The following is a 19,848-nucleotide window of genomic DNA, read 5'->3' as shown; positions in this document are numbered from 1 at the left end:
CAAAATCTTACTTTATCACACTTTTTTTTTTTTTTTGAGGGGGTAAAAAAAATCAGGTTTCACATCTGTCAGGTATTGCTAGGAAAAAAAAGAATAAATAGTATTTTTATACATAAATATTCAATTTCATATTGACCATTTGTGAAAACTATATTAAAATGCACATAATTCTGGCTAGACAGGCAACTGTGATTTATCGATGTAATATAACTTTTGTGATACAAAGTTCACTGTATATGTCTATAAACTAAATGCTGATAACTGCAGTCTGATAACTTTGAGGAAAAAATACTGAAAATCTCAGCTTCCCCAACAGTCAGCTGTAATGACAAACTCTAGTATAGAAATGCAGAAACTCAAATAAAGGTGAAAAGAAGTTCCTGAAGCACAGGCTTGTGAGTTTTTTTGAGGATTTTGAGGCAGGGTAAAACTCTTACCTCGGCAGTTGGGTAAAGGGCTGCTCCACTGCCCGTTGCTTCGACACTGCGCGCGAGAAGCACCCTGAAGTAAATATCCAGTGTTGCAGGTAAAATTTACCACATCATTTAAATTGAACTCACTGCCATTGGTCATTCCATGAGCTGGATTCCCAGGATGTCCACATGTGATTGCTGTTAGAAGAAAAATATGCAGGTTAGCACCTAAGTGAAAGACACTGATCCATGGAACCACTTGCAGGTTGGAGCTTCCTTGCCATTTTGGTTTTTGATTTTGGGGTTTTTTTTTCCCCATCAAGCTTAAACATGTAGTAGAGCCAAACAAATTTGATGCACTATTTCAGAACATTCTGAAGCATTCCAGTTTCAGAGGTCTTGCATTGCTTTGCTGAAGTAGTGATTCTTTTAATCTCATTTTCTTATGACTATAAATAAATAATTTTGGGGAGTAAATCTTTCCCATTATATATTATGTGTGTTGATTTTGCTAAAACATAACTTATAACATAGGCTTATCATGGTCAAGCTCTAGTTTTCCATGTGACAAGATATTAAAATATTACAGAAAAAGATATAAAACCATAGATACTAACAGTGGAAAATCAGAATGTACATATGCACACATGCACAAACACAGAACTTCCCAACTCTGTACTAGTGATGTTTATCGTACTTGAATAAATAATCTATACACGGGTTTATTTTTTCTTTAGATTTTGTTGTGATGCTACTCACAAGGAACTAAGCATAAATCTTCTTATTTCCTATTAACTATCAATAAGTAGGAAATGGAAAGACATTTCAGAAAATACCCAAGTATTATCTAAAGTGCGGTCCAACTGATTATCCAGTAGAGAGACGGGGAAAGACCTGTGTGTCACAAATTTTGCAAGATGAAGGAGGCTGACTTGCATATGAAACTAAGAATGTTAAGTAGTCATGGGTGGAGAACTACAAGTGCTTCTTTAGGTATCATTTTTTAAGATGACATCTGGTACTTTACAAATCCAAAACTCCTTTCAAAGTAAATTAAAAATATAAAAAGATGTGATTTTCTGTAAAAAGCTCACAAAATAAAGACCAATGTGGGGCAAATTTTCAGGGGCACAACTATTGTCTTTGTAATAGCTCTGCTGCTGTATTGGATCTAGCTGAGATGGATGTCTTACGGTGCTGTACTTTGTATCATTAGCTGGAAAGGTGTTGAGAACACTCGACTGCTTTGCTACTGCCGAGCAGCACTGCACAGCATCACTGATGTTTCCCCAACATTCCACCTTCCCACCCATAGGCTGGGAATGTCTCAGCCTCACAAGGGGATATAGCCAGGTTAGCTGACCAAAGGGATGTTCCATACTCTATGATTGCTCAGATATAAAAGCCAAGAGGGAGGAGGAGGAAGGGGCAGGCAGGGTGGCAGCAGGGAAGGAGGGGAGGTATCATCCATTATTTACATGCGTGTTTTGGAGCCACTGTTACACGTGCTGAGGCCCTCTTTCCTAGGATGCATCCAGACATTGCTTGCTCATGGGAAGTAGAAAAGGAAAAATTTATTTTCTTTGCTTGCACATGCAAACATTTCTTTTGTTTTAGTAAGCTGCCATCTTATATTTTTCCCCTGCCTTCCTGAAGAGGGGAGTGAGAGTTGTTCAATGGTCACCTGGCATCCAGACAACGCCAACCCACCACAGCCATATTTCTAGCTCAGGCTCCACAATGCTCAGTCAGAAAAATATTTCAGTATAATACATTCCTAGCATTGGTGAACAGTAAGTTTTCACTTTACGTCTTAGAAATAATAGTCTCATTGTTATGGGAATTTCTTAAGTAAATTAATCAAAGGAGGAAAATCTCCTAAAGTTTGGACACTGACCTAAACCAAGTCATCTTGCATGGCTTTTTAGTCTGGCAGTGTTCTAAGAAAAAGAAAACCATCTTGCAATGGAAAACAGTAGGCAAACTCTAATAACCTGATGCCAGTTCTTCTCATAATGGTGACAATAACGTCCATATAAGAAGGAGCAGCCTCCTGCCCCTCCTATGCCCTCCCAGCTTTGCCCTTTTCTTTGGGAAGGATTTTATCCACTGCACAGTCAAATGAATGCACTAATAGTAACAATGCTAGTTGGGACTCCTTTAATGAATATAAATCACTTGAAGATATAAACAGGATTTTAAAAGTAACTACACTTGGTAGATATTTTCTGCGACTGTATACATGTAAAAATTTTCATTTTACCCTAATAAAGAAAATACTGAACATTTAGAAATTTGTTAGGTATTGAACAGAAAAGCTGACCATTTTAGTGATTCTCTGTGCAGACAATATTTATGCCTGAATTACAGACATCTTAAAAAAAGCAACACTGAAATAATTGATATAAATTCTCTATTAAAAATAAAAAGTATGTATAAAAATGAGGTTCTTTAATAAAACTAAAATTAAAGAGAAATAAAATAAACTAAATAATAAAGTAATAAAATAAAAAGTGGATAAAATTGACTTGACTGATTAAATGGCTGATGGTTCAGAAAATGTCAAATAATCTGCCACACAAATTAGGAAGAATTAGAGAAGGAAAGACTCTGCAATTCTAGCACTTAATTCTGAGATTTTCAAAAACAGGTAAATTGAGAAAATAGTAAAGGCTATAAAAAGTTAACATCTCTCATAACAGATGTAGCATAATCCAATGCCATGCCTTGCTTGCATTGATAAGTCAACTCGAGAACTTGAGGCCAATTTGCTAAAACAGGCAGTCGCTATCAGAAATGCAAGATGAACGCTAGTCCAGCTTTCTCCTTAAAGGAATTTTTTACTCCTGGTGAAAAAAATAGGAGAAAGGCTCAGCAAGGCCATATATGGCATTACAACTATGCCTGGACAAAGTGAAAGTGATAGATTAAGTTACACGGTGGCAGCCTGCTATTCAAGCCCCCTCAGCACCTATGCCATCCTGTTTCTGAAACAACAGATACCAGGAGTTACTGGAAATATGAACAAGTCCATGCTAGGTTAGAAACTCGATCATAACAACCCTTGTAACTGACAACAGGTCCAATAAACATCTGATCTGAGCCCAGACCCTTTTGAACATCCAATCCACTATTAATATTCAATTACATTTAAAATAGTAGCAACAATTGAGTGAGAAGTTAATTGTACTTACGGACACAAACAGGAGTTTGTCCAGACCACTTGTGGTCCTGCAGGCAAATTCGGACAGATGTACCAACAAGTCGAAAGCCAGGATTACACTGGTAGACTACAGTGTCACGATAACTGAAACCATCCCCACTAATATGGCCATTTACAATTGGGTCTGGTGAGCCACAGTGACCAGCTACAATAAAAGAACAACCCATCAAAAACATGTATTTTTTTTGCTAAAATAAATTTTGCTTAAATTTTGCTAAAATTTACAAGAAAAAAAACTAACAAAATTTCAACTTTCTTTTCAATAAACAATATGTTTAGAGTCAACTACTGCACTGTGCAGAACAAGTTCTCGGGTATAAAACCTTCAGATGATATTTCTTCTACTTCTTTGAAGGAGAAAATGATGAATTAGAGAAATGAGAATTCTATGATGAAATAATAGTATCAGTTTGAGAGTTAAAGACCTCACATTTCTGTGGGGAAAAAGGCAACCTTACTAAGGCACTTCACCATAATAAAAAATAGAAGTAGGGTATTTTGTTGGTACTGAACAAATTTTAAAGCAATATAAAGAAGAACTTGCTGTAATTTTGACATGAATATGAATTTATAAGCATTTTCCAGATAGAAGGCATGAATGTCTGCCAGCACTGTTTCCTCCTTATTTCAGCTGCTGTTAAAACATTACAGAATCCATTATTCCAGGATAATAGCAGTCTTGGCAGTGAGGAAGCCAAGTAATGATTTAATTCATTCTGGTTTCTTTATTCTGTTTGAAAACACAATTGCTGAGCAAAAAATCTATTTCTCTTTACTGATTAAAGAGGAGAAAAAAGTTTGTGGTTTTTTTTTTTTTTTTTTTTTTTTTTTTGGTGGTGACACTGATTAATCACTGCAGTAATTTAATCTAAAACATGTGCTAAGTTCTCATTTGGGAGGTGAGGACTGGGAGCTAAGGCTCAAATCTGCAGCTACTATTGGTTGTGTGCAGGTTTGATCACTTCTGTTTCATGCAGGCAGTATCCATCAACAGCAACTTTTTGCAACTTTTCTTTGGGATTCCATCTTTCTAATAAAGCCCCTTTATTGTTCTAGACATTATATTTCATTCACACCTAACATCTCCTCTAAAACACCTGAAGGATAAAGCATACACCATTTTATTAGGTTTTTCATACACACAGGATTATTATAAAAATCCTAATTATAGGGTTGCTGATACCTCTAAGAAGACATTGTGGTATTATTCTGCAAATTTGAGGAATAAGTATGAATGCAAGTTTTTCACTAATTATACAGCTACCTTTCCCCTTACAACAGAGAATATGGCAACAGAGGACACTGAAAGCATATTTTTACCCTTGAAACATGTCATGGAATAATTTATCTTATTTTTCTCAGTCCAAATTAGTAATATGATCCCTTTTACCCTTCTCTCTCCTCCAGCCTCACTCAGCCTCTCCTTGTCTAAAAGATATTCCAGCCCCTGGCCCCTAAATGGGTTCTTCCCCTGAACTTGCTTCATTTTGCAATATCTCTCTTGTATGGTGGAGGACACAAACACCACACACAATTTTCCACATGAGTGCTGAAGAGGAAATAATAACCATGACCTGGTGACTACACTGGTGCTCATACACTCCGGTATGATATTTTTACTGCAAGGCCACACTTTTAACTCTTAGCCAGCCTCTCCACTCAGTCACCTGGGTGCTTTCTGCAAAGTTTGTTTTTTACCCAGTCAGTTCCAAGAGTACTCACAAATGGCATTATTCAAGGCAAAGGGCAGGATTCTGTATTTGTCTTTCCTGAACTTTATGACCTTCCTGTTGGGCCATACCTCCAGAATTTAAAGATGCCTCTGTCTAGCAGTACTAGAATCCACACATCAACTGTTCTCCCATCATTTTTTGTCACCCTCAAACTCGCTGCAGCTGCATCCCAATTTGTTATCAGTGAGGGACAGAGCTGGAGAGTGTGGGCCTTTGTGTTCATCCCCAGCATCTACTGGCTCCCAGTCACACTTGGAATCAAGAAACAATACCCCTAGAGTTTGCTGGCTCAATTAGTTTTCCATCCATTTTACAGTCCCTCCATCCAGTCCCTGTCTTCTCAATTTGGACAAGGATACAAGGGCAGACTATTTCAAAAGTTTTGCTAAACCACAAAGTGAAAGAAATCTACTGCTGAAATCTACATCTCATGAGACAGTCACTGGAAAAGGCAGTAAGATTATCAAGGTTTGCTTTTGATTCTTCCATCCTGCCCGTTCCCAATCATTTTCTTATTTTCCCTATGCCTAGAAATTAGTTCCTAATGTTTTCTCTCCATTTTTTTTCCCAGGGAGGGAGGTGAAATAGAAAGGAATACATTTGGATATTTTTGTTTTCATTTTCTAGCTCTAAATAGTAAAGAATTGAAAAGCAGTAGCTGCACAGAAGACAAACACAGGACCACAGGGAATTTCAAGAAGAAAGATAGATGAAATGTGCCACCTGGCATAAAGAAAAATATTATGCATTTCTCTTAAATAGGGATTTAACAAGTTGCTGAACTTATTATGTGAGTCATTTAATTTACAGATCATTCCATCTACTGTATTTAATGATTTTTCAGGGAATTTTGACTCATTTAAATTAACTATTCCAAAATATCAAGAACTGGAAGAGCACTGCAATGACACAAAATGTATGTAATTTTCTCATCAACTAAAATTAAAGAAAATGAAGAAGTCCATGAGGGGATTTTTTAAAATAAAATATTCCCTCAAGAATTTAGAAAATTGTTCATATGCATCAGGGTTGGTTCAGCAGTTTTATTCTAAAACACCTGGAAAGCAAGATACAAATAATTCTATTTTATTTTAGTTAAGAATTTCAAATAAAAGTCAATATCATAATATTATACTGCAATTTACTTATGAGTTATCAATTAAAGGATTAGATATTTTTACACAACCATAGTCCACAGCAGCATATTTTCATACTTATAAATCTAAGGCATTATAAATATCATATAATTAAAAGACTGAATGAAGTAAATTATATTTAACTTCAGATTTTAAGTGTGTCCTTCATTTTTTTATGTGTAGTTTTCCACCTGAAAGGTGTAAAAACACAGGGAAAAATATGTTTTCAGGAAAACACACTGATCTGTAATTAAGTGCTACTGATTTTGCAGATGGAGTAAGGCAAATTAAATGCTTCCAATTTGCCCTGTGCCCTCTATGAACCTGTGGTCAGCCATACACACAAATCATACATAAAAACACATAGGTTTGTGATTTATAGTTGAAAATATTCTTGGAAGGAAAAAGGGGAAAGAGACATTATTAATTGTTGAGGGAGTGAAATCGAAAGAAATCTCGCATACCAATTCATATTTATGCTTGTATAACTAATAATGCTAACAAATGTAATGCTAACAAACTGAAAACTTAGGTCTTAAATTGAGCCTTAGGCTCATTAACTACAGACCCTGATTTTAGCTTTCTATAGAGACAAACCCTTTCCTTAGGTACAGAAATTAGCGTACTCATTTAACCTGAAATCACAAACTAATTCTACACTTATCAGTGGGTAACATAAAGTGGTATCTATTTTCATCTATAGATGTCTTGAATTATATTCATGCAGGTACTGTGTAGATAAAAAGCATCTCTAACTCATTATAATTCCTTTGAAATGGAAAGACTCATTCAGAGCTCCCTGCATGTTTGCCTTCTGATTTTCACAGGCTTAAGGTAAGTCCTAAAGGCTCTGAAATAAATTTGTAGCATTTTGTCCTTGAAATTTAGGAATATTCAATTAGCAGCATTCACATCATCTAGCTTTAAAATGTAAGAATTTACCTTTCCTGAATTGCTCTCTGGAGGAGCCTACATAGCTCCATTGACCTTGGATTGTATTCTTAATTGCATCTAAATTAAGTGTCTGAAGAACATGGTATTAATATACTTTATGAGAAAGCATGTAAGAGAGACAAGAAAGAGCTTAGTAGCAGAAATAAAACTTTCTGCAGCATGCATAGGGTAACTCAAATTTAGACTTTCACACTCAAAGCTGTATAATATTTTTAGCACTATAGAGCCTGTCTGATTTTGAAATAGGAAGGACTAAGTAGTGATTAACCTGCCAGCTCTAAATGGGGTCTTTTTTGTCTGGTGAGGTAAATCCATGCATTTAACAGTTCTAAGCAGAGGGCTTCATTCAACAATGAAATCAATCAAATAGGAACTAAAGTCCATCTAAGTTTCTAGGAGAAGAATAGAATTGGGAAGCATCATAAAGCAAGCAGTGCTTCTACTACAGTAATAGTTCCTGCCTGATGCCCTATGTTCATTACAAGTGGGAATAGATCTGCAAAAATAATTTAAAATGCAGAATGCAGATAATCAGGTGGGAAAAAAAGGAAAATATTAGTTATAAGGAGATATTAGTAATCTATACCAATTTCAACAGGGATTTGTAAAATCTGATTAGAAAAATCCAGCACCAAATTCCTCCTGGAGAAGAAAAGGACACCTTCATATAAATTTAATTCAAGCTGCACATAGACACAATCTTTCCTAAATATGAGATCTAATAAACTTATGAACTGTTTCCCAAAGAGTTAAAAGCTTCACTAAGTATTGTTTCTAAACTGACTTGAAGAATAATGTGGTATTGTTCTATATATGTTATATATATATATATATATATGTCATGTACTGAAAATTCTCCATCTCTACACTATTTACATCTGAAGTCATGACTACCATAGACAGCTAATCTTCTGGGATTTTCAATGTATTGTTATTTCTCAATAGTCAGAATAGAAGAAAAAAACCCTCTTTCCCAGCGTGTCATGAGCAATTTATAATACAAACAGAATCCATTGAGATTTGTGTATTGGTTTGTTTGCACATGTTGGCAGCCAAATTATCCTGCATATAACTTTAAAAAAAGAAAAGTATAGTACATAAGTACTAAATACTGTTATTATTGATCAGATAATGAAGTGGTATTTCAGGTTATTCAAAATGAATACATGCAGGTGTCAGGCAATACCCTGGCAATGAGTGGTGTAACACAGTGGAAGAGCCTACAGGTATAATAGTTCTTTTTTTTTGCAATAGACTTTGCATGTTTAGAGCAGAAGAAAGGGCTGTGGAAAACACTCTTACACATACAAATTTTGGGCTGCTGGGTCTTCACAGTTGCAGTTCCAACATATTTAAATGTCATTCAGCCTCAGTCCAGGGATAACCTGACACCAGTAGATGGCTGAAGTGTTTTTAGCTCCAAAGCTTCTGTACACTTCCGCTGTGGAACTGATGAAATTACACATGAAAAAGTAATGCTGAATCATAGCATTCCCCTAAGCAGCGCCTCAGTGAAAATTTTTTCCTAGGTAAAAAAGTATTTTATTTCATTACTGCTCTAAATATCAACAGAAGTATTTGGTGTACTCTGCTTATGCCTATATCCTATGCCTATGCTATCCTATACTTATTTCCTGCATCAAAATGACATCTTTCTTAATGCAGCATATTTCAAATTGAACAGGTGAGAAAATATATCAAGCCAGATGAATGTTCTTCATTTTCATAAAATTTGCCAGAAACAACTGCATCTTGCTGGGAAGTCACTAATAATGAAGTGACATTTAGAAGTTAGGTTAGTTCTGTGAGACAATGGTCACTACTTCTGACCACTCCATTTCTTTAAGGACAACATACTACAGAACTGTATTCAAAAAAGTTGAACTACAAATATTCCTGTTGCAAAATGAAGGAGTCAATCAGGAATACTTAATTAAAGGTTATAAAAATCTTAATTCTGATCTGAATTACATTACTCTGTGCTTTTTTTTTTTTTTTTTTCTGAAAATATCCTGTGTTTATTTTTCTTTCTGCTGCAGTCCAGTATCTGTGAGAAATTGAGATGTTAATGGCTCAAACATGGCTCAGATCCTTGTAGGACTTTGCCCACTATGGCAAGCTGTATAAAGAAGCCACTGCTCATGTGCCATCCCCAAACCTCCCCCCATCACCGAATAAGCCTCAGCAAATTCCTGGAAATCTGGACATAACGTTAAGCCAACTGATGGGAGCTTGAGATAAGATAAAGGTGTTTATATTGCCCAATTATTTCAGGTCTGAGTAAACAAGCCTGGGGAGAAGAATGTATCCACAAGGAAAGCCAACTCAGCAGCTGTGCTAAAATCAGCCCTGAGTCCAGCACTGGGAGGCCATAGCCCACAGACTAATTTCTGAGGCCTTCCACCAGGGAACCGCACACGATCCACAGTGTTGCAACAAATCCACTGCAAAACTCCCTCACGACCCAGGAGAGGCACTTGGACATTCCCATGTATATCTGAATATAAAGATAAGCATGGAACGCTATGTGTTCTGCTAAAATGACATAGTGAAGCAGCAGAGAAAAAAGATGCTTTTTATGTGAGGTTGAGCTCTGAAGAGGAAAGCAGAATTCCTCCTTTCCTCAGAGTAACCGAGTACATTCAACTGTAAGGCAAGAAGAAAATCTGCAAAATGAGGGCAGACAAAGAAAATAACAAATTCCAGAAATAAATAACCTGTTCACAACCAAGAATAAAACCACTGCTGAGCCTCAAATGTTACTCAAAAAGAGAACCTTTTCCTTATGTCTGTATTAGGTGTGTGAAACTATTTGAATGGATCTGAAGAGAGCAAGAGTTGGGGTGAGAATGAATGTCCAAACTATATAAAACTCAGGGTTTGCAAGAGTCTTGGTTTTGCTTTACTTTTGACTGCCTCTTGTCTGCTTCCCATTACTGAATGGTCAATATGCTGAATTCTTAATTGTAGTTGGAATGCACCAGGAATAGCCCTAACAGAAGATTATCTTGAAGCTTAGTTTCATCACACACCCTGCTCCACAAATAAAAGCGCTGTGAACACGGGTGATTATTTGAGTCACTTAAAAATCATACTGGTTTGAAAAGCATTACAACAACATAAAAGGTAATTTTATGTCTAATTAAAACATATATGTTCATAGAATAGCACAAAATCATATTCAGGACATAATATGTCCATATTTAAGGTACCTTTATTTTTCATCAATTCAAAAACATTGCTTGACAAGAGCTGAAATCCAGTTCTTGATACTTTTAAGACAAAATAAAACAAAACAAGGAACAAAAATTTGGGGGTTTTACCTAGGCATTGGGTTTCACTACCACTCCAGAGACCATTTGCCAAGCACTCTCTCACATGAGAACCAACTAACGTGTATCCTGTGTTACAAGTGAATATTGCAGTAGCTCCATACACTGTTAAGGTTCCAATCTTATTTCCATTTGGTGGAGATGGAAGACCACCACAGGAGATAACTAGGAAAAAAAAAAAGAAACAGAATATACTGAAATATGAAAATGGTTTTCATAGTTTTTCATCATCACGTGTTTTTTTAAAAAGTAAATGGAATAGGAATAAATGCAGGAGTTGTATTCCATAGAAAGGGCCTAAAATTATGCTTGATATGGCAACATATGTTCTAAAACTAAAAATCCTATGGGATACTTGCATATTTCTAGTTCTGAAACAAGGGAATTACATGAATTCCTGAGAAGGTTGCGGTTATATTCCATATGTACATATCCATGGCTACTCCTCAAATACACCTGCCCTGGCTGTTTAAAATGTTCTGTCAGTATAAAGTGTTATAAATCTCTTTAACATTTAGTACTCTGAATCATTATGAACTGTCTTTTTTCTTATTTCCCACTACTAGTCATAAGCATATAGCATATATGATTGTCTGCTTGCTAAAACAATAAATCATCTTGTTTTGCCAAAGACTAGATTTGACCAATTATCAGAGAAACTTTCTGTAGCATCAACTGCAACCCACAGCTATTGCACATCGCATGAAAAATTGTCTTTCAAGAATGTATCAAACTCTAATTTAATTAAAACCATTCTGTCATTTCTTTTGTTTCTAGAAGAGTATACAAAAAACATTGTAATTTAAGATGCAGATCATTGTCCTCAAGAGCTTCAACTGTATTTATACATTAGTATGAATCATATGTTTACTTTCAATAGCATCTTGATCACAACTAAACTTCCTACTTAAAATCCCAAGGTCCCACTCTTACATATTTTTAAATGTTTGCTGTAGAGAAGAACATGGAATTGGTTAGAATTTGTATAAAATCAAGTACCAGCAACCATGCAGTTAACCAACTCAGTCATAACCAGAAAATATCATAGTTTCTTATGTATATAATGTGCCTATAGCTGAGTAAGACTCATTTTGACTGCGATCATGTCACATTAATGTAATTTGGGGATTAGCCTAACATTATAATTCCTAATTTTAATATTGAATATTAATTATATTTATGTTAAAAAAAAATAAATCAAACTCTTTTCGAAGAGAAAGTAAACTGTAGACTTCAGAAAAATACTCTGCAGTGTGTTTCTGGATCTTAATGATCCATGTCCAATGGATATATTACTGAATATCTCTTGGGGCATGAAGTTTGCTATAATTAAATCCTAATCAGTCCTCTAGTAGAGGGTAAAACAACGTACCTTTCTTATAAACTAACTATCTCTTCAATCAGCAACTCTGTGCTTCTAATACTTTTCTTTTGGATAACTGCGTCTGATATGGATCATCCCATTTTCTACTCACATAAAATTTCTGTAATTGCAGAGGGTGGGAAAGAACTATCTTTTCAAATACTTGTTAGCAGCTGAACAGCAGCTGGATATTAGGTAGAATATCAAAACTATATTTTTTAATCTGTGTGCACAAGAAAAAATGGAAAAAATTGCAGTTAACAGAATTTAAAAAATAACTTTTTGTAAAAGAAAATGAAGTTTTGGAGAAATTTATTAAGACTTTGGCACTGTAACCCTTGAAGTTTATATGATTCCACTGAGATTGCCATGGTTCCCTAAAACCTTAAATATCCAAAGTCCAGATTGATGTTATTTATGGCATTTTTGTATGAAGACACTATGAAAGCTCATATGAACATTTCTCCAACAGTACAGTTTTAATGCTTCACCTAAGAGGTCAAAGCAATCATCTTCTAATCTAACTCTAATCTAGAATCTTCTAAAGTAATAACATTTTCTAGGACTTTCTACATACTTATGCACCACCTCGTAGAATAAATACAAATTGATTTCTTGATGGTACATCATTGACTCTTGTATGAAACATATTATACTTAACACCTAAGGAGCTGGAAAAAATTAATTTCAAGTTAATGAAAATTTCACACTTTCTTACTTGGAATGCGAGAGCAAAATATTAAACTATTTTATAAGTAGTTTATTTATAAAAGAAAATATATGTATTAAAAAGCATAGGATGTCCTGTAAACAAGTATTTTCCTTACCCTTACAAGCTGGCCTTTCATTGCCTGAGCTCCAGGTTCCATTAGCCCTGCACTGTATGAGTCTTTGACCCAATAAATAATACCCAGGACTGCAGCTGAGCATGACTTGAGCTCCATACTCATTCAGTGACCCAGAAATCAGTCTCCAGACAACGTGCTCTGACAGAAGAGTCTCTATGCTGGGGCAGGTTACAGCTGTGAAGAAAGGAAATGTACATATTAGCATTTTGCCCCTATATTTCTTTATGGGTGAATGTCTCGCCTTACAGGCAGATGTTTCATAATCTAAGACTTAGAATACCATACTCATCTTGAAAAAACAAGTTTTAAGAAAAAATAATTCTCATACAATGAGTAGTACAAATTGAACTGGAGTTTGTAGTGTATTTTCATTAAGTGCACGTAGTGGAATAATGATATACAGTTATACTCTCTAATGAGTTTTATTCAAAGATTTCAAAGACAAAATACATCACAGACTGTGGTGGATGTAAAAGGGAAAGCAAATATTGTTATGTAATGTTTGCAAAGCTTGAAGTTCTTAAGAAACGTTGCCATAAAAGGTGCTAGCACATATTGAAATGCTAATTACTATAAAACCATATATTGTGGGTATACAGGAAAATTATTTAATTCCAGTTTAGAAGACATTTAAAAAATTATGATATTTTGGAAGACTTTTAGAATTATTTCAGTTCTGTTGTTTTTCATATTTGGTAAGAGAATGCAGTTACTGACTACAGACAAGTATAGTTTATGTTCTTTTTTCAGTTTCAGTTTGATGCTCTGCAATTTAAGTCCACAGATTTCTTAAAATATTTATGATATTGATATGAATTCTATCCTAATGTTCCTATGACTAGACTAGCATTATCAAAATATTTATGACTCTTTAAAATAGTTATATTTTTTTTCTTTTACCATGTTATTCAGAATTTCCTTTCTATAGAAAAAGTCTGGATGAATTACCGACTGTTTATGTCACTAAGTGAGATTTACTAAGTGAATACATTAGAAAAAGCTACTAGCCCAGAAACAGTGGAGAAAAGCTATACTTTCCAAAGAAAATCAACCAACCAACAACAACAAGAAGAAACAGAAATTTAGTTTCTTCAGTGGAAGACAAAAGCCTTAGGAGGAAGTGTGTAAAAATCCCAAATGAAGAAATAAAGAGCATGGTTCTCATTTATGCTACAATTAATTCATACCATGCCACCAGGAAAAAGATTAACAAGCTGGCAAAATAAATATGTAAATAAATATATATTCTATAGACTTCACACTGAGACGAATAAAGAAGTTTTATTACAAATATGAATGTGTGATGGAAGAGACTAGTTAATGCAATCACTGAACTAAAGGAAAAGTGATAGAATCTAAATTCCTGTAAAAATGTAGATGTTAATGTTAAAATTATACATCTACCTTCTCCAATAGTTATGTTAGCCATGGCAAATTTTGGCATCCAGGAAAATCAGAAACACAGCATATCTATGAAGATGTGTAAGTATTTATAAAGGAGAAATAATTTGAAGAACTTCCAATTGAGAGATTATAGTGTTATACTGAGCTGAAATTGTAGAATATTTTCTTTGATTTTTTTTTTTTTAGTACATCTTGGGAAGGATTGCCAGTGTACAATCACTTTGAAACTTAATAGGTCTTCACTTTGGCCTTTAAAACAATATTTTGACTACTGAAGAACAGTATCCCAAATTAACAGAGGACTTCCTACTTCCTAATTTAATTTATTTTGGTATTGATACTAAACTGCATTTCATAGTTATGGAAAAAAATATGAACTATCAACCAAGAAACATTCTTCCATACTTATTGAATAAAATATGCATATTGAAGCACTCTGCTTAACACCTTGTAGTGAAAATCATATAAGTCTTTCAGAAAACAAAACAAATTCTAAATAGGAACTTAGTGCCTATCAACTTTGACATTTTTATCACTCCTCCTTCCAAACAGTAGTTTTATTGTTTTTTTCAAGCACGAAAGCAAGTTTCTTAGTTAATCCAATAGCAAAAATTTTAGTCTTAACCATAGGACATCTCAAGACAGGCTCAGCTATTTCAGACTATGTAAATGAGCTGCATAGATGTTACCTCTACATACTGAGGTCAGTATGCAATTTATTCTTTCTTTATCTATAGATACACCTAAATTTGTAGGAACACTTCACAAACAACTATCAGATTCTAATGTATCAATGCATAATTTCTAATTCAAGATGTTCCTCAATAGTGAATATACTTCTAGGCTGTGTTGATGTAATCAACTAAACCTGCTGCTTGAAAAAATTTAATTTTACAGGGACTGATTTTGGTTTATTAAATTCCTTATCCTTCAGGAAACAAAAAAGTGATTATTAACAGATACTTGATTTTGTGCACATGGTGAGAATGAGTGTATCACCTTGCCTCTTATGGTCAGTTTCTGGGAAATTCTGGTCTGGGCACTATTTAAATTCTCATTTATATACTTGAAACTCTGTAAGGAATTACCTCAACTTCTTGCAGATGTGAAGATGATCTCTAACCTCCCCAGGCATTTTTATAATAATTTATATGAATAATATTTATTTACATAAAATGCAGGTCAGAAAATATAATTACAATTTGAAATCATGATTATCTATTTTAATGACATGACAATCTCCATATATTGATAATTCTGAATAGACTCTAAGCAGGTAATTCATATTGACAAATAATTACCATAAAAAAGAGTTGCTATAAAGCCCAAATAGGCAGATTTGTCAGGTCAACACGTGGCTTTGCGGCTGTGTAAGTGGAAAAAATTGGGGTTTGTTGACCATGGGATGATCTACTTAACACCTGGTCTACTGACACCTGATAGGATGCACTTCCCTCAGAGGGGAAAAAGAGCTCCCACACAGGAGCTAGTGGGGCTCACTGACAGGGCTTTAAAGTAGTTTGGAAGGGGAAAGGGAAAATACCAGGCTTGGCAGTGATGAGCGATTGTGTGGTGTGCCAAAATTTGAGGAAAAAAGCACAAATCCCTTAATCTGCTTCACAAGGTGCTGGCTACAAAGTACCAGAATTAAACGCTTCTACACCTGCACACAGCATTAAGTAAAACAAAATGAGCTCAAAGCTTTGCCCCAGTCCCAGTCTGATGTCATTGGCAGAAGTTAATGGGTGGGATGAGTCCTGTGACTGGAGTGTCCTTCTGAATGGTTACAGGCTCTTCAGGAGGGATAAGGCAGGGCAGAAGAGAAAAGAGGTAGAGAGGGGATGGCAGTGATGTAAGAGAAGGCACAGAATATATGGAGTTCTCTGTTGGCAATGGCTCAGTTGAGAGTTTCTGGATAAGAATCAAGGGACAAACCAATCATGTGACTGTCATTGTGGGAGCCTACTGTAGACCTACAGCTAGGAAGATAATGCCAATGAATTATATTTTGAGCAACTAAGGGACAATTCCAAATCAACTCCTCTTGTCTTTATGGGGGACCTCAACTTATCAGAAATTATCTGGGAGAACCACACAGCTGCTGCAACCCAGGGCAGAAGATTCCTAAAAATCCTGCAGGACAACTTTACAGAACAGATCCTAAGGGAGCTGGCTCAGAAAGATTCCCTCCTTGATCTACTGCTTGTCAACAGGGAGGATCTTGTAAGTGAAGTGGAGGTTGGTGGCTGTCTTGGGCGCCGCAGCAACCCCAAAGCTGCTGAGTTTAAAATTTCTGTTGACAAGAGGAAAAGCGCCAGCAAAACCTCAACTGTGGAATAAGGAGAGCAGACTTCAAACTTCTCAGGGAACTAGTAAGTAAAATCCTCATGGAAAATATATTTACAGGTATTGGGATCCATCTGGTAATTTTTTAAGCATTTCCTCCCTAAGAGCACAGGAATGTTGAAAGGCAAGCAGGTGAGGCAAAAGGCTGGCTTGGCTGAACAGGAATCTCCTCTTGGAAATAAGGCAAAAAAGGAAGGTGTATGCCCTGTGGAAGCAAGATGAGGTGTCATGGAAGAATACAGAGGTGCTGCTTGCCACAGTAGGGAGAAAATTCATCCAGTCAAAATTCAACTGGAGTTGAAGCTGGCCAAAAATATGGTGGACAATAAAAAGAGTTCTGTCAAATATATTAATGGCAAAAGTCAATGTAGAAACAACATTGGGCCATTGCAAGATGAAGACAGTCACCTCACAAACAGGGACATGGACAAGGCAGATGTGCTTAATGCATTCTTTGTCTCTGCTTCAACATTGACAATGCACCAAGGGGGTCTCAGTGCCCTGGAACTGGAGAACCATGACTACGAGAATGATCAAGTTCCAGTCAGCCCTGAAATGATGTATGATCTGATGCTCCAGCTGGATCCCTACAGATAGGATTCATCCAAGAATCCTCAAAAAGCTTGGTTATATAATTGAAAAGCTCTCTTGATGATTTTTGAGCAGGCTTGGGAATCTGGAGAAGTCCCAGCTGACTGGAAGCTGCACAACATTGTCCCAGTTTTCAAGAAAGGCAAGAAGGAGGGCCTCGGAAACTACCGGCCTATCAGTCTCACTTCAGTGAGAAATTTTACTCCTTCACTGCTCTAAATATCAAAAGTGAAACCTAATCTTCATGGAAAAGCTTATTATGGGAAGCATTAAAAAACATCTGAAGGTTGCTCTTTAAGAGTATCTTGAATATTGTGACTCTGAGTGCAATTCTCTTTTTCAAAGAAAAAAAGTACAATGTTCATCATGGAAAAATATCTCAATTACAGGAGCTTGCTATTTAGTATTACTTGTTACTTATTGCTATTAGTATTATTTCCAAGGAGCACATGATACTTAATTGCTATTCTTCATCTGGTAACAACCACAAAAATGGGGAAAGGGCATTTTGGACTTACTATTTGGTGAACTTAATGCAGTAATGTGACATACATTATACAAATATAACCTTTTGAATAACTTCAGTATTAGCTTAAAAATAGGAAATACATTAAGGTGAAGTCATGTACTATATCTGAGACACTAGTATGCTTTAAATTCACAAGTATTAGTAAAATTAGAAGACAGATTGAAACCTATATATTGCAGAATTTATGAACAAAGATCTAAGAACAAAATAGGATCACTTAAGCAAATTGATAGTCTCAGTATGCTGATAGAAAGGAAAAAAAAATGCTGTTCATGTTGGTCAAGATATTCAAACAGGAAAGGCTTCAAAACCTCAAAACAGATAAACAAAAGCATCACGTGGTATTCAGCATCAGTCTGTCAATCCAGTCAGCTATATCAAGCCAATCTGTTATCAGTCTAACGTATCTGGACTAATTAAAAATTGCTAAATTGATGAAATGTTTTACTACAGTTCATTGAATAAGTACTCCATGTTACATACCAAACACTGACAAAATACTTCAAAAAATACCTACTGACCTTAGGATTTGTTAAAGAAAATGGGTATGATGTTCTGAATGTCTTAGCAAATAAAAACCACCAGCACAATATTTGCAATGAGTTGATGTAAATCTTCGCTTGTTTATCTTAGCAAATTTGGTTTTGCATTTGTACTACAACTACTTATTTGTACTTAGAACTACTTATGATTCTTAGTTTTATAACTAGATATTTTCCAAACATATTGAAAATTATTAAAAAGGCTAATTTATAAACTTATAAATTATCAAATTAGTATTTTTTTCAATTTATTTCTAGGAAGAAAAAGATGTCTGAACCATCATTGTTACAGCTCAGCACATGACATTTTCAAAAAAACCCATCTACAGCAAAATCTGCAATATGAAGATTAGAGAAAAGTGCCATTAGCTGTTCCTTAAAATATTTGATGTTAGATGAATTAGCATAAACCAATCAAGGACCTGACTTAAATATTTTAATAAACGTATTAAAGGAATAGTGAAAAAGAGCAATAAAGTTATGCAGTTACAGGGACTATCTCAGGCAACTAAAATGTTAGAAGTAACCAGAAACTCAGTATTCTAGGTTATGCATCCACACACTTCCATGGAAAGGAAAGCAGTAAGAGCAAAGGCCAGAGAGACATGGATTTGAAAAGTAAACAAATCCACGGATAATGGTGACCTTTGTGAAGTTCAACAAGGCCAAGTGCAAGCTCCTACCCATGTGTCAGGGGGGAACATGAGTACAGGCTGGACACAGAATAAACTGAGAGGACCCCTGGGGAGAAGGACTTGGGGTGTTGGTTGATGAGGAGATTGACCTGAGCCAGCAATGTGCACTTGCAGTCGGGAAGGCCAAGCGTACTGTGGGCTGTACTGAAATAGGTGTGAAAGGCAGGCTGAGAGAGGTGATTTTACCCCTCCATTCTGCTCCTGTGAGACCCCACCTGGAACACTGTGTCCAGCTCCAGGGCTCCCAACAAAAGAAGGATGTGGACCTGTTGGAGTGACCACAGAGAAGGCCAAAAAGATGATCAGTGGGCTGGAGCACTTTGATGATGACAGGCTGAGGGAGTTGGTGTCATTTAGCCTGGAGAAAAGTAGGTTCCTGGGAGACCTTAGAGCAGCCTACCAGTGCCTAACGGGGCTAGATGAGAGCTAGAGAGAGAATTTTCACAAGAGCATGTAATGATAGGAAAAAGAGAATGGTTTCAAATTTTAAAAGAGTAAGTTTAGATTTGAAATTCTTCACTATGTGGGTGGTGAAGCACTGGAACAGGTTTCCTAGAGAGGCTGGGAATGTCCCATTCCTGGAAGTGTTCAAAGCCAGGTTAGATGAGGCTATAAGCAACCTGGTTTAGTGGAAGGTATTCCTGCTCATGGGAATGGGTTGGAACTAGATGATCTTTAATGTTTGTTCCAAACCAAACTATTCTATGATTCTAAGGAAGAGCAAAAGAGAAGTCTCTTC

The 19,848-nt window shown here is 35.7% G+C and overlaps 1 protein-coding gene across 2 annotated transcripts in view; it reads right to left on the bottom strand.

Moving 5' to 3' along the window:
• Positions 1-19,848, bottom strand: part of CSMD1 (CUB and Sushi multiple domains 1) — a 1,060,835-nt gene that overhangs the window by 48,924 nt on the left and 992,063 nt on the right. For both annotated transcript variants that reach the window (XM_063150718.1, XM_063150717.1), the window contains exons 51-54: positions 12,982-13,176; positions 10,783-10,956; positions 3,608-3,781; positions 438-611 (exon numbers count right to left, since the gene is read on the bottom strand). In XM_063150718.1, the coding sequence (XP_063006788.1) occupies positions 438-611; positions 3,608-3,781; positions 10,783-10,956; positions 12,982-13,176 (717 nt within the window). The remainder of the gene's footprint in view (positions 1-437; positions 612-3,607; positions 3,782-10,782; positions 10,957-12,981; positions 13,177-19,848) is intronic.

The sequence above is a fragment of the Melospiza melodia genome, chromosome 3 (genome assembly GCF_035770615.1).
Source record: "Melospiza melodia melodia isolate bMelMel2 chromosome 3, bMelMel2.pri, whole genome shotgun sequence".
NCBI classification, from domain to species: domain Eukaryota; kingdom Metazoa; phylum Chordata; class Aves; order Passeriformes; family Passerellidae; genus Melospiza; species Melospiza melodia.
Note: the sequence above shows the minus strand (reverse complement) of the source record. Positions and strands in the feature narration are given on the sequence as shown.